Source organism: Entelurus aequoreus, linkage group LG06, assembly GCF_033978785.1.
Source record: "Entelurus aequoreus isolate RoL-2023_Sb linkage group LG06, RoL_Eaeq_v1.1, whole genome shotgun sequence".
NCBI classification, from domain to species: domain Eukaryota; kingdom Metazoa; phylum Chordata; class Actinopteri; order Syngnathiformes; family Syngnathidae; genus Entelurus; species Entelurus aequoreus.
This window is the reverse complement of record NC_084736.1, coordinates 19,434,387-19,450,474: the sequence shown is the minus strand read 5'-3', so window position 1 is coordinate 19,450,474 and position 16,088 is coordinate 19,434,387. Positions and strand designations below refer to the sequence as shown.

Here is a 16,088-nt window from a genome sequence, read left to right as displayed (position 1 = left end):
ACATTTGCAGCTAGAATAGTCATTTACCACATTAGCAATGTATAGAGTGTATTTCTTTAAAATTAAGACTAGTTTAAAGTTATCTTCATTGAAAAGTACAGTGCTTTTCCTTCAAAAATAAGGACATTTCAATGTGACCCCAAACTTTTGAACGGTAGTGTATGTTGTTGCAGACCACATTCTTAACTACTCATCCAGTAATGGCTGACATGTGCCTATTTAGCAGGTAAGCCCACCTCAAAATAAAAATTATCATTTAAGTTCACAGTTGCTATTAAAGCATTATTGGTTCTATTGTTTTGCAGCTGCATCTTCCTGGTGACCTGGTGGCTCGTTTGGACCTTGAGACCCTGGACGGACTCACTGAGAGATCACGTCATGAGCACCAAAGTAAGTCGAGGGAATCCCTAAGATGACGTTTTTATCAGATGATTGCCCCTTTTTTATACCCTTCCCCCTCCATGTGTGCCCCCCCCCCAGCCTGGCATGTCATTCAGGACACCAGTGGTCGGCCATGTTTGTGGAGGGCGTGACCCCGGCCTACCAGGGCTGGGATATCCCCACGTCAAGGTGTCTATGAATGATATGCCTGTTTTGCTCTCACGCAGGCCTTATCTACACCCCCCCGACGTGGTTGCCTGGCAACCAGGCGGGTCGCGGGGTATGGCGCTCTCTGGAGTTGACGTAGTTTTCACGATGGGTGTTCCCGCACCCTGGGATCGGGTCTCGTCACCGTTTGCTGGCTTTTGGCTCACTTTCTTCAGCGTGCTCGTCCACGCCGACAACTCCAGGCGACCAGGTGGGAGTACCTGCGTGCAGGTAAGGGGTGTGGCCTCGTCTGGGGGCCGAGACGCTTTTTAAGACACTGCGGGACAAGACGGATACTTACAGGCACCTCCGCTCTCGAGTTGCATACCGCAGAACTTTTTGGATCTTCACTTAATTGTAGCAAAATGACTTAACTACGCTAAAAGTGTCAATCCTAACTTTTAAAGACTGTAACAGGGGTGTCCAAAGTGAGGCCCGGGGGCCATTTGCGGCCCACAGCTATTTTTTTAATGGCCAATGGCGGCACATTCTAAAAATAAATTAAAGAAATGTTTAATTAATGTAAGAAAGTGAAACAAAAAAGCAAACAGGGAACAAGTTACAATGTTAACCCTTATAACACATGCTAGCTGTTTTTTTTTTATTTTAAACTGTCATTGCTCCAAAAATAATAATGTATCAAAACAATGTTGTTATGAATTATTGACCTATTCAAGGCTCCAATTACTTCACATCAAATATTCCACTTTGAAATGTTCTTTTTTGTATTTGCCATATGACACACAAGGTTTTCTTTGACAAAGAAGGGCATAAAACTAACAAAACATTAAAAAAATAATAACAACTTATAATCGACGGATTGATCTGAAGTTGATTTCGAGACTTAAGTGATGAAAGTACAAAAAAATACAAATGTATGACTTTTTTTAAACACTTTTAAGAGCGAGGCCCTTTTGGATCCCTAAATATGTATGTTTTAAAACTGTCATTGCTCCAAAATCATACTAAATTAAAATCAATGGCGTTGACCTATTTTAGGCTACAATTACTTCACATCAAATCTTCCACTTTGGAAAATATTGCATTTGTTGTGTGTTTGCCATTTGTGTCATTGACAAAAAGGGCATAAATCAAACAAAATAAATAAGAAATACTTTAAATGTGTGTAAGAAAAGTTGATCTAAATATTTAAGTGTTGGATAATAATAAACAATAATGTAATGTAATGTATGACCTCTTTATTAAATTTTTATGACTGAGACCTTACCAATCTTGAAGGGGGGGGGGTCTATTTTTGTATTGGTTTTGAAAATGAAAAAATGGCCCCCGCATGCTCTAATTTTTCAGTGTGGAAAAAGTTTGGACACTCCTGGTATGATCATTTGTTGCTATTTCTACCAAACCCACCACCTTTGTGTTCGTCTACTCACTAAACGTCTGTGGTGACATCATTTTGAACGGATGCTAATTCCCAGCTAGTCCTGTGAGGATATTGTGCTAAGGATGCTAATGTGGTTTTAGCTCATAAGTATTAGCCTGCACTCTGTGGAGGACCGAGAAGAAGAGGGTGTAACCCAAAAGATAGAACGTTCACACTTCACATTTTTAACGGCTGGTTGATTATCTGCGTCTAACATGGCGTGTTTTAGTTTTAGTCCTGTCTTTTAATGCTGTTTCAAGCTGATATGAATTACAAAAAAATATCCCTCTTCCTTCCCAAGGGAATGTACAAAAGTCGCTGAGAGTGTCAACTCGGAACGCACCCATGGAAAATACATTCAGTTTCCACGAGGTCAGTGTGTGACATTTGATGTGAGAAACAAAAAAGAAGCCTGACAAATGTCACGCTTCTATGTACTCTGATGAGGATAGAGAAAATATGTCGGAAAATCCATCAGGATGCGATTTCCTGCGTGAAATCCTTTCTCCTCCCCAGCAGGCCTCGGACTCGTCATATGAAGACAACGATGCAGCCCTCCCCTCGCCACTGACAATGTGAGTCCTTAGGCGTCTTTAGATACACGCCACAGTGTCGAGGCCATATCTCGATTAATTGGCAAAGTTAAGTTCACCAAGAAATAACGTTTGAGGACATTTTTAATAGTCTGAAAAGAGAACAATACCACACTTTTTGAAAAAGGCCAACATCACCTTGTTTCATGAGTGCCCTTATGTGGACAACATTTAAACCAACAGTCCTATGTGTGGTTTTTAAAGGGAGTGGTTTGGTCGGCAAGCGATATCCCCTTGTGGGGAAAAAATGATATTCACAGTTGTGGCTGAAGTATGGGAGTGTTTTCTGCCATCTTGTGGCCAAACAAACACTTGTTTTTAAATATAAGCATTGCCCTCTAGTGGCCATACTGAAAATTACTTAAAACTTCCCAATCAACATCCTCTAAAATAGGGCTTCTCAACTGGCAAAGCACATTTACCACAATCGATTTTCATTTAAAACACCTTAATTGGCATATTTATATTACAAAAATACACTCAGCTAAAAATGCAATTTCATTAGAAATTGTCAAAAAAGTCTAGCTTAAATGCTAACAGATAGCGTTAAGTAACAAAATATATTGTATTTTGGCTGTGTGTCTGCAAAAGGAGCAAACGCACTAACGTGTGAAATTACAAACTATTTGATTCTGAGGCATATACCTGCAAAATTAGCTCAAAAGCTAGCACGTTAATATTAGCATGATTATGCATGAGTACCGTTCACATTTAAACCAATCCGGTACCTGGGAATTAATACAGGTACTCAACAGTACCCACTTTCGGTACTTTTGTGTGTGATGATAAATAATAATTGATTCTGTTGATGAAATCAATTTTTTTATTACTACATTTAAAAATAAGCTGATTATAATAACTGCTTTCCAGTTGTTATATCTTGTTTTGTTATCATCACATTATCATTTACAAGTATGACATTAAATCGTAATTATATTTGCAAGTCCAAGACTTTAGATGGCAGTAGTGTATAGTTTATGGTGTTTTGGTCAGTTTAGGCCTTGCTGTCTGTTGCGCCCTAAAAAGTGTTTATTCTGTAAGTAATGTGCTTATTACACAACTGCTGATTGATTGTAACGTGCATGTGAGTTGTTGTTTTCATTAACACATTTGGAGGTGTTGAACGTAAACTCACTAATGCTAATCATGTCAACAGCAAAGCCAATGCAAATTAGTTAAATTTAGTTTTTCATTTTCATTTCATTGGTCAACAAAATAGACAAAAACAATTTCACATTCATAAATTGACAATTTTGCAAACCGAAAGGGTTTAGGCTGAACACTTATTTGGCCTAACCCTGTTAACAAAATCAAATACAATATGTAGTAAAACCGCGAGACATCTGATCTTGAGCTTTGTAGACATGTGAGAACTGTTTGCATTTCCTTTACACAACATCTTAAAAATACACCTTGTACACAACATAAATAATAGGGGTGTGGGAAAAAATCGATTCGAATTCGAATCGCGATTCTCACGTTGTGCAATTCAGAATCGATTCTCATTTTTAAAAAATCTAATCAAATTTTTTTAATGAATCAATCCAACAAAACAATACACAGCAATACCATAACAATGCAATCCAATTCCAAAACCAAACCCGACCCAGCAACACTCAGAACTGCAATAAACAGAGCAATTGAGAGGACACACAAACACGACACAGAACAAACCAAAAGTAGTGGAACAAAAATGAATATTATCAACAACAGTATCAATATTACCGTATTTTTCGGAGTATAAGTCGCTCCGGAGTATAAGTCGCACTGGCCGAAAATGCATAATAAAGAAGGAAAAAAACATATATAAGTCGCACTGGAGTATAAGTCGCATTTTCGGGGAAATTTATTTGATAAAACCCAACTCCAAGAATAGACATTTGAAAGGCAATTTAAAATAAATAAAGAATAGTGAACAACAGGCTGAATAAGTGTATGTTATATGACGCATAAATAACCAACTGAGAACGTGCCTGGTATGTTAACGTAACATATTATAGTAAGAGTCATTCAAATAACTATAACATATAGAACATGCTATACGTTTACCAAACAATCTGTCACTCCTAATCGCTAAATCCCATGAAATCTTGTACGTCCAGTCTCTTACGTGAATGAGCTAAATAATATTATTTGATATTTTACGGTAATGTGTTAATAATTTCACACATAAGTCGTTCCTGAGTATAAGTCGCACCCCCCGGCCAAACTATGAAAAAAACTGCGACTTATAGTCCGAAAAATACGGCAGTTACAATTTCAACACTGAAAATCCCTCATTGACATTATCATTAGACATTTATAAAAAAAAATTAAAAAGGACAATAGTGTCACAGTGGCTTACACTTGCATCGCATCTCATAAGCTTGACAACACACTGTGTCCAATATTTTCACAAAGATAAAATAAGTCACATTTTTGGTTCATTTAATAGTTAAAACAAATTTACATTTTTGCAATCAGTTGATAAAACATTGTCCTTTACAATTATAAAAACTTTTTACAAAAATCTACTACTCTGCTTGCATGTCAGCAGACTGGGGTAGATCCTGCTGAAATCCTATGTATTGAATGAATAGAGAATCCTTTTGAATCGGGAAAATATCGTTTTTGAATCGAGAATCGCGTTGAATCGAAAAAAAACGATTTTGAATCGAATCGCGACCCCAAGAATCGATATTGAATCGAATCGTGGGACACCCAAAGATTCACAGCCCTAATAAATAACTATACAAATATATACACATTAAATACATATACCAATAACTATGTTATATCCATGTACACTCATACACGTTTAACATTTGTACCAATGATCTACTATATGCAAACACTTTTATTTCTATTAATATTTATGTACCACATTTAGTTTTTGTTGTTAACATTGACCATAGTGTACTGGTGTTTATTCTACAGCAGAGGTATCCAAACGTTGGCCCGCCGACGTCTTAAAATTGGCCCGCGAGACGTCATGAAATTTATAAGGACTCTTACCGGCAGGGAGATTGCATTCATTTTAAAAGTAAAATGACTTAAACTAAAACTTTTTGTGGTCAATGACCTTTAATTATGTCTTGAATGAAACCATGCACAGCATTACTTTTACGACCCAATGAAAACAACCTGCCCAAGTCATGGTGCGAAAAAAATACAAAGAACACAAAATGTCAATAGACATGATCACTATAACATATAAAATATAATTAAGATCTGTCAACCCCAACAGGACTCCAGCAGACCTCCGTGATGTAGAGATCGGGAGGAAACGTGACAATAACGATGAAGCACCTGTACGTACGTACAACATCCCCAAAGATTCTGAGGGTAAGTTAGTGCTCACCCGCGCCCTCTAGTGGCCTCTTGCACAGGCGCTAACGTTACACCTGCGTCTTTTAGCCTTCCTCAACCTCAACACCAATGCCACCACCAGAGGAGACGCTCAGGTCAGTTCTCCACCGTCTTTAGCCCCCAACTCCGTGCTCACCTGTGTCCCACTAATGGCCGACGTGACGGCAGGCGTACGTGGAGCTCAACGAGCTGCAGGGTAACACCTGGCAGGAGACGGGCCGCTGGGTGGGCTACGAGGAGAACTTCAACCCCGCCACAGGGAAGTGGAGTCCTTCTCACGTGCCCTACCTCACGTTCAAGAGTCTCATCCAGCTACGCAAGACCATGAGCACAGGTGACTTGGGAGGGTCTTCAGGAGGAAAACATTTTTACTTTTCGGGAGGGGTAAGTCGCAGTAATGAGACCACTAGGCTGCTTGGTAATCACTTTCTATTTCATAGGAGGAGATCCTGTCGCATGTTCAAAGTAGAGATGCCGATATTATGGGCTGATAAATGCTTTAAAATGTAATATCGGAAATTATCGGTATCGGTTTAAAAAATTAAAATTTAAGACTTTTTAAAACGCCTCCGTACGGAGTGGTACACGGACGTAGGGAGAAGTACAGAGCGCCAATAAACCTTAAAGGCACTGCCTTTGCGTGCCGGCCCAATCACATAATATCTACGGCTTTTCACACACACAAGTGAATGCAAGGCATACTTGGTCAACAGCCATACAGGTCACACTGAGGGTAGCCGTATAAACAACTTTAACACTGTTACAAATATGCGCCACACTGTGAACCCACACCAAACAAGAATGACAAACACATTTCGGGAGAACATCCGCACTGTAACACAACATAAACGCAACAGAACAAATACCCAGAACCCCTTGCAGCACTAACTCTTCCGGGACGCTACAATATACACCCCCCCCCCCAACCTCCTCATGCTCTCTCAGGGAGAGCATGTCCCAAATTCCAAGCTGCTGTTTTGAGGCATGTTAAAAAAAATAATGCACTTTGTGACTTCAATAATAAATATGGCAGTGCCATGTTGGCACTTTTTTCCATAACTTGAGTTGATTTATTTTGGAAAACCTTGTTACATTGCTTAATGCATCCAGCGGGGCATCACAACAAAATTAGGCATAATAATGTGTTAATTCCACGACTGTATATATCGGTATCGGTTGATATCGGTATCAGTAATTAAGAGTTGGACAATATCGGAATATCGGATATCGGCAAAAAAGCCATTATCGGACATCTCTAGTTCAAAGATACCATTTTATCTAAATCCAAGCCATTTTTACCAATGTGCAATTTTAAATCAGTCCCAGAGCTTCCACAATTAGGGATAGGTATGGAGTTCTGTATTTTTATAGGCACCGACCAAAGTCCGCCACTACGACCGGGTATCGATTCACGAAAAATCAAACGGTGCCATATTTTAATACTTTTGTTGCACGTGACATTACGTCCGGACAAAACAATCCCTTAAGCAGCACTCGGGGCAGATTCATCCAAACTCCCTCGAAGTAAAGTTACAATTTTCAACAACAAACAAAGCAATTATGCTTTGTCGAAAAGGCTCAAACGCAAAGGTAGATTCTACTCTTCCGAAATGCGCTAGCTTATGCTAATTTACATTGGATTTGCCACACACAGACTACTATTAGCATTAGCGATTTTACATGGCGATTTCAACACCTCCAAATTTGTTAATGAAAACTACAACTTACATGAATGTTACAATCAAACAGGTAGTGTATAATAAGCACAATACCTACAGTATAAACACTTTGTAGGGATCAACATAAAACATTCAGTTCCATGGAAATAAAGCAACTTCCTAGCTAGACAACATACCATAAATAGCCGACAAAGTGTTGCCATCTACTGTCTTGGAAATATAACTGCATTGCAAATGAGACCAATGAGACTCAAGCGGTATAATAAAACAAGATATACAACTGGAGAGCACAGTTATCATAATCATCTCATTTTTAAATGTTACATTAAAAAAATGTAATGTTATTACTGGAGATGTAATAAAATGCTTTAAAATTTAAAATCAGAAATTATCGGTATCGGTTTCAAAAAGTAAAATTTATGACTTTTTAAAACGCCGCTGTACGGAGTGGTACACGGACGTAGGGAGAAGTACAGAGCGCCAATAAACCTTAAAGGCACTGCCTTTGCATGCCGGCCCAATCACATAATATCTACGGCTTTTCACACACACAAGTGAATGCAAGGCATACTTGGTCAACAGCCATACAGGTCTCACTGAGGGTGGCCGTATAAACAACTTTAACACTGTTACAAATGTGCGCCACACTGTGAACCCACACCAAACAAGAATGACAAACACATTTCGGGAGAACATCTGCACCGTAACACAACATAAACACAACAGAACAAATACCCACAACCCCTTGCAGCACTAACTCTTCCGGGACGCTACAATATACACCCCCCGCTACCCCCTACCTCCTAAAACAACGCCCCCCCCCCCCCCCCAAACCCTGCACACCTCAACCTCCTCATGCTCTCTCAGCATGTTCCAAGCTGCTGTTTGGAGGCATGTTAAAAAAAAAAAGCACTTTGTGACTTCAATAATAAATATGGCAGTGCTATGTTGGCATTTTTTTCCATAACTTGAGTTGATTTATTTTGGAAAACCTTGTTACATTTTTTAATGCATCCAGCGGGGCATCACAACAAAATTAGGCATAATAATGTGTTAATTCCACGACTATATATATCGGTGTCGGTTGATATCGGAATCGGTAATTAAGAGTTGGACAATATTGGAATATCGGATATCGGCAAAAAAGCCATTATCGGACATCTCTAGTTATTACTAAACAATTAACATTTATAAACACACACAAAATTACCAAAAATGTGCGCTGTCGAGTTTCTGTATCAATTCCCACGTACCGGGAATTTGTCAAATATCGGTTCAAATGTAAATGGTACATATTCCTAGCCACAAAAGTGTATTAGAAGCGTGCTAGCCTTTTTCAGTCCCAGTTGCGTAGCGAAGCCTGTAACCCGACAGCGTCTGCCTGTCCTCAGGTGCCGTCATCTTCGACCTGAACGCCAGGAGTCTGTCCGCCGTGGCCGAGAAGGTGGCCGACGAGCTCCTCAGCAAGAACGAGATCCGAGCCAGCGATCGAGACGCTGTGCTCAGAGCTCTCCTCATGAGACGCAGGTTAGCTCAACCCCCATCGTCCCTCTCGGTTTGACTTTCTCCACAAGACGATGAACTTCTCTGCACTTTTCCTTCCAGCCAAATCGAGGGGCCGGTGGTCACCCCTTCAGGAGACATCCAGATGCAGACTTTTTCAGTTCCTCAGAAGGTACGAGACATGTTGCTGATCTTCCTCACTTAATACTGAGACTCAAGTGTTGCTTTTGCAGAGAGACACCTCTGACAACATGGAGGCGTCCATCGTGCTCTCAGGTACTGTTTTTGGAATGTTTCCTATTCAATAAAGAAATGTCCAGGGAAAACGAACGTTCTTTTAAGTATTTATACAAGATGTCAAATAACATCAGGTTACAGAGAAGAACGTTTTTACCCTTCTGACAGAAGAAGGAAGATAGCGCAGAAGAGATCGACAGAAAAAAATCTGATTTTTTGTATATTGCTTTGGGAAGGAGAGAAGGCAAATGGGGCACAATGGGGTAGAAGTGGGCAAAATACAGACTCTATCTGACTGTGAACAGGAATGTTTCGGTTAAACATGATAAAGGCAGTAATACAGCATCAATCACAAAAGAAACCCATTGGGAGAGTCATTTTGTTAAAAGACAAATACAATATACTTTTTTTTTTGTCCTATACTCTTGGGAGTTGGGGGTTAGGGCAGAGGTGTCTAAACTTTTTCCACCAAGGGTCGGCCACATAATGAAAAAGTCCAAGTATGCGGGGGCCATTTTGATTTTGTTTTTATACTGCTTAAAAAAGACATTTATGGAAGGACAACACTTTGTGTCAGCATTGTGTTATAGGTGACAAAGTAAATTATCAATAATTAGTATCAAAATTTCATTACATCTTTTTGCCTACATTTTTACCGTTGTTTTTTTTTCCAACAATGTGTTGTGGGCCTTTTAATGTAAAAATATAATAATGATAATAATAATAACAATATTATGATTGTGTAACTGCACAAACATTCTGCTTTACGAAAATATTAATGTTCAGTCATATTTTTGACATCGTTTATTAGAAGTTGGTGTCCTTTTTCAAATTCATAAATTCATTAGTTAATAGTATTGTTTTGTTTGTTTAATTTACTTTTGACTAATTAGTTCATAATATAGTTTGAATTTTTATTCTATTTTGATGTCAAGAGCTTCTAATATTTCAGATCATGGGTGTCCAAACTTTTTTGTAAAAAAAATAAATATATATATTTATTTATACAGTATTTTTAAAGAGAACATTTTGTGTCAACTTTGTTATCGTTAACAAAGTATGTTATTGTTATTATCAACTATCAACATTTCATCTTTTTCTCATTACATTTTGTCTTTTTGTTCTTTTTTTTCTTACATTCTTACATTTCTCAACTATATGCTGTGGGCCAACAAAACTTGAGCCGTGGGCCGCTAATGGCTGCACTTTAGACACCCCTAGGTCAGGCGTAAAACGAACCAGGCAGAGCTATCTCCGCAGGTCTTGTGGAATTCAGCAGAGGGGCAATAAGAGTTATCTTTAGACAGAAATACAGTGAAGGCGAAGCAATACAACACAAGGCACATACGAAGAACATAGACCAATGATTCTCAGTGGTGCACAGGCTCCATCTAGTGGTACGCCAAATAATCACTTAATTAAATATTCAAACACAGTGTTACTGTGTGATGTGGGTTCCGAGCCGAGGATGTCGTTGTGGCTTGTGCAGCCCTTTGAGACACTCGTGATTTAGGGCTATATAAGTAAACATTGATTGATTGATTGATACTTTTCAGACTCTGTGTAATGTCACAGTGGCCAAAAATATTAAATATAAGTGTTAAATAAAACTTCTGCCTTGTTTTTATTGAATATTTAGGCCTACTATGCTACTGTATTTTAATGCTGATTGTGGAAAAAAGGTTAGACTAAAATGGTTGTTGGACAAGAGATTACTAAAACATACATTTTGTCACAACAGCACTACCAGAGCCATACTTGCCAACCTTGAGACCTCCGAATTTGGGAGATGGGGGGGTAGGCGGGGTTTGGTGGTAGCGGGGGGTGTATATTGTAGTGTCCCGGAAGAGTTAGTGCTGCAAGGGGTTCTGGGTATTTGTTCTGTTGTGTTACGGTGCGGATGTTCTCCCGAAATGTGTTTGTCATTCTTGTTTGGTATGGGTTCACAGTGTGGCGCATATTTGTAACAGTGTTGAAGTTGTTTATACGGCCACCCTCAGTGTGACCTGTATGGCTGTTGATCAAGAATGCCTTGCATTCCCTTATGTGTGTGTAATAGCCGCATATATAATGTGACTGGGCCGGCACACTGTTTGTATGGAGGATAAGCGGACGTGACGACAGGTTGTAGAGGACGCTAAAGGCAGTGCCTTTTAGGCACGCCCCCAATATTGTTGTCCGTGTGGAAATCGGGAGAAATTCAGGAGAATGGTTGCCCCGGGAGATTTTTGGGAGGGGCACTGAAATTCAGGAGTCTCCCGGGAAAATCGGGAGGGTTGGCAAGTTGACCAGAGCAAACATTAGAATTGAAATGTTTGGACTTTGAGGCTAAATAAAAGAATGTTCCTGAAAGGTGTCCTTGATCTCCTGGAGAAGCCGGTGGTGGCTTTCGTCCGACTGAGAGACTCCGTGGTGATGGAGTCCACCCTGGAGTGTCCCGTTCCCGTCCGCTTCGTTTTTGTCCTGTTGGGTCCCAGCCAGAGCGAAGTGGACTACAGTGAGAGCGGGCGCGCCATGGGGGCTCTCATGGCCGACTGGGTGAGGGATGGAGCAGGACAACCCCGATGGTTCTGTCCCGGTTCAGACGAGGTCAAGTTGTCCACGTCTTCTCTGGCAGGTGTTCTGCTTGGAGGCGTTCCTGGCCGAGAACGACAAAGACCTGACCAACGCCATAGCGGACTTCATGGACTGCAGCATTGTCATCCCCCCCACTGAGATCCAGGACCAGGGAATGCTTGAGCCCATCATCAAGTTCCAGAAAGGGATGCTGCAGGAGAGGCTCCGCCCCAACGACACCCGTCTCGCCTTTGGGGACAGGATCAAAGGTAACCGGTTAAAGTGTTTGTCTCCAGAGGTGGGTAGTAGCACGCTACCGTTACTTAGTTACATTTACTTAAGTAACTTGTCAGAGTAGGCCTAATGCAACATGCTTTTGATTTTTACTAGAGTACTTTTATTTATTAAAAAAAAAAAAAACTTTTTGGTGTAGATGCCCATATTGGCTGTACATATTTACTTTACAAAAGATAAGTGTGGGATACTTATCTTGTTGCCTTATTTGTATTTGACTTTATTATATGGATTTATGTTATTATTTTGTGCACCCGGGCCGGAGCAGGAGGGAATAGAAAGAGAAAAAAAGGAAAACAGAGGGGGAAATTGTGGGGACAAGAGGGGGATTAGACAGAGAGACAACAGCAAACACAACAATAACAACAACAACAACAGAGCAACATCAGCAAATACGACATGTACAAATATGATGGTCAAAGTGATAGCAAAGAAGCAGTTAGTGAAATAAATAATAATACAGAAATGACAATGAACATTATTACACTACAAATGGAGCGATACAAATACCAAAAGAAATAGCACTATTGATAAGGAATAATAACAATAATTACCTCTATTATCAACAATACAATTGTTCAAATGCAACAATACATATATGTAATGAAAACTTGAAATACAAAAGAAGTAGATAGATAGTACTTTTTTGATTCCTTCAGGAGAGTTCCCTCAGGAAAATTAAAATAAAGCAGATAAATGGAGGGGAAGAAAGAGATGCAGACTATATTAACCTTGTAGATTGTTATAGTAACAATAGGTTAAGCTTTGTCAATGTGCCATGTGTTACCCAGTTTACCCTAGGGCAACAACGTTAATATATGTTTGATGAAACGTGATTATATGCATGAGTGTATGTATGTATATGTACTTGTATATAAACAGTATGTGTATATGTATGTTTGTACAGTGAATGTATATGTACAGTATGTGTATATGTGTGTTTGTACAGTGAATGTATATGTACAGTATGTGTATATGTGTGTTTGTACAGTGAATGTATATGAACAGTATGTGTATATGTATGTTTGTACAGTGAATGTATATGAACAGTATGTGTATATGTATGTTTGTACAGTGAATGTATATGTACAGTATGTGTATATGTGTGTTTGTACAGTGAATGTATATGAACAGTATGTGTATATGTATGTTTGTACAGTGAATGTATATGTACAGTATGTGTATATGTATGTTTGTACAAGGAATGTGCGTGTGGGTGTACGAACTTTGAGTGCGTAGCTATGTACTGTATTTGTGTAGTGGTTAGAGTGTCCGCCCTGAGATCGGTAGGTTGGAGTTCAAATCCCAGCCGAGTCATACCAAAGACTATAAAAATGGGACCCATAACCTCCCTGCTTGGCACTCAGCAACAAAGGGTTGGAGTTGGGGGTTAAATCACCAAAATGATTCCCGGGCGCGGCGCCGCTGCTGCCCACTGCTCCCCAAGGGGATGGGACAAATGCAGAGGACAAATTTCGCCACATCTAGTGTGTGTGTGACAATCATTGGTACTTTAATCTTAATGTATGTGGGAGCGTAGGTACCTGTGTGTGTATATATGAATAACTGTGTGAATGTCAGTATATATGTGTATTTGTATGTACAATATATTTGACTCCCAGTGTGTGCTGGGGCCAGAGTACGGCCCCAGCCACCCAGAGGGTGGAGTACTTTTGGGAAGAAGAATTTTTTACATCGAGGTTATTTTATTAGATTTATTTCAGCGAGACCCTATTGTTATTGCTGTGTGCACTATTTTTCTCACACTTGGATCGCATTTTTGTGGCCTGTAGCATGCACAAAAAGTCACTCATTTTTGTAAGCGCAACTGTTCTTGCGAAAATGTTGATATTTTGGGGTACCGAACACGAAATTTCAAAATCTCTAGCGCCACCTTTTAAAATGAGAAAAAAAATAACGCCACCTTTTAAAATGAGAAAAAAAATAACCCTTCCTATCAGTTTTACGTATTGACATGAAAATGGCTGGAGACATCTATCATGACAGGACGCACGTAAATGTCTGAAAAATCCATACTTGAATACAAACAGGTTTTTGTCGGCCATTTATAGGCCAAAAACAGGGGTCGTACTTTAAGAAACTCCTCCTAGGGACTTTGACCGAATAAGTTGAGGTTAAAATGAAAGATTTTAAACAGATGGGAAATGATAAATTGCGAAGGAGTTTTGCCTACGCTATAGGATGTTGGGCGTGGTGTGGCGCCAAACTTTGATCCGATGGTTTGCCACAAAACTTTCAACATTTATAATCTGGGTCTACAAATTCAGATCTTAGTCAGAATTGGTACAAATGCAATGATGCCATAAAGTGCAAAAAATGTATTCTTAAAATTCTCTAATTATGAATCGATTTGGAATCAGAATAAATAAAAAAATCACGATTTAGATATAAATTTATTTTTGGACCACACCTACGTTACTAAGTGTTACTTTTTTGACTGAATACTTTCTTGCTCAAATCATCATTTGGATAACTACACTACCGTTCAAAAGTTTGGGGTCACCCAAACAATTTTGTGGAATAGCCTTCATTTCTAAGAACAAGAATAGACTGTCGAGTTTCAGATGAAAGTTCTCTTTTTCTGGCCATTTTGAGCGTTTAATTGACCCCACAAATGTGATGCTCCAGAAACTCAATCTGCTCAAAGGAAGGTCAGTTTTGTAGCTTCTGTAACGAGCTAAACTGTTTTCAGATGTGTGAACATGATTGCACAAGGCTTTTCTAATCATCAATTAGCCTTCTGAGCCAATGAGCAAACACATTGTACCATTAGAACACTGGAGTGATAGTTGCTGGAAATGGGCCTCTGTACACCTATGTAGATATTGCACCAAAAACCAGATATTTGCAGCTAGAATAGTCATTTACCGCATTAGCAATGTATAGAGTGTATTTCTTTAAAGTTAAGACTAGTTTAAAGTTATCTTCATTGAAAAGTACAGTGCTTTTCCTTCAAAAATAAGGACATTTCAATGTGACCCCAAACTTTTGAACGGTAGTGTACATTTTACTTGCACTTGATTCATATTACTCTAAAGTTGCAGTACTACTTTACCCACCTCTGTTCGTATCGTCTTCAAACTTTGATGTCTTTACCGTCCACGTGTCTAGTCGAGAAAGCTGCGGAGCCCCCGAAAGAAGACCCCCTGGCTCGTACCGGAGTCCCCTTCGGTGGGATGGTGAAAGACATTAAGCGCCGTTACCGCCACTACATCAGCGACTACACTGACGGCCTGAACACTCAGGTCCTGGCGGCCGTCATCTTCATCTACTTCGCCGCCCTGTCGCCCGCCATCACCTTCGGAGGACTTTTAGGTAGGTTTAAAAGTATCCCATGCGTGATGTATTGGAGTTTCATTGCCATGCTGTGTTGGTCGTAGCTGACAAAACAGAGAGGATGATGGGCGTGTCTGAGCTGATGATCTCCACCAGCATCCAGGGCGTCATCTTCTGCATCATCGCCGCCCAGCCCGTTCTCGTCCTCGGCTTCTCCGGACCGCTGCTGCTCTTCGAGGAGGCCTTCTTCAGCGTAAGGGTCGACTCTCCTGTGATTGTCGCTCGCTCGTGTCGCTGACATGCGTTCTTTGTCCGTTCCGTGCTAGTTCTGCAAGTCCCAGGAAATCGAGTACATCGTGGGCCGGATCTGGGTGGGTATTTGGCTGGTGGTGATCGTGGTCATCATCGTGGCCGTGGAAGGGAGCTTCCTGGTCCGCTTCATCTCCCGCTTCACCCAGGAAATCTTCTCCATCCTCATCTCTCTCATCTTCATCTATGAGACATTCAATAAGCTCATTAAGGTTCCCTTCGCCTCATTCCTCCGCCCACCTGTCCTTCCATGCTGTGCTTCTCAGCCCTTGGGCTGACGCAACCCTGACCCCTTGCCCTGGC

The 16,088-nt window shown here is 40.1% G+C and overlaps 1 protein-coding gene across 2 annotated transcripts in view; it reads left to right on the top strand.

Annotated features, from left to right (window-relative positions):
- The first annotated feature begins 305 nt into the window (after positions 1–305).
- slc4a1a (solute carrier family 4 member 1a (Diego blood group)) overlaps positions 306–16,088 on the top strand; it is a 28,399-nt gene continuing 12,616 nt past the window's right edge. Inside the window, exons 1-15 of one of the 2 annotated variants that reach the window (XM_062050176.1) lie at positions 306–390; positions 481–819; positions 2,271–2,341; positions 2,489–2,544; positions 5,789–5,886; positions 5,959–6,005; positions 6,079–6,244; positions 8,981–9,116; positions 9,195–9,264; positions 9,326–9,368; positions 11,683–11,867; positions 11,947–12,154; positions 15,312–15,515; positions 15,581–15,729; positions 15,803–15,997. In XM_062050176.1, coding sequence (XP_061906160.1) covers positions 2,315–2,341; positions 2,489–2,544; positions 5,789–5,886; positions 5,959–6,005; positions 6,079–6,244; positions 8,981–9,116; positions 9,195–9,264; positions 9,326–9,368; positions 11,683–11,867; positions 11,947–12,154; positions 15,312–15,515; positions 15,581–15,729; positions 15,803–15,997 — 1,584 coding nt within the window. In that variant the 5' untranslated portion in view covers positions 306–390; positions 481–819; positions 2,271–2,314. Of the gene's footprint in view, positions 391–480; positions 820–2,270; positions 2,342–2,485; positions 2,545–5,788; positions 5,887–5,958; positions 6,006–6,078; positions 6,245–8,980; positions 9,117–9,194; positions 9,265–9,325; positions 9,369–11,682; positions 11,868–11,946; positions 12,155–15,311; positions 15,516–15,580; positions 15,730–15,802; positions 15,998–16,088 lie in introns of both variants that reach the window. The other variant, XM_062050175.1, reaches the window with a different exon arrangement.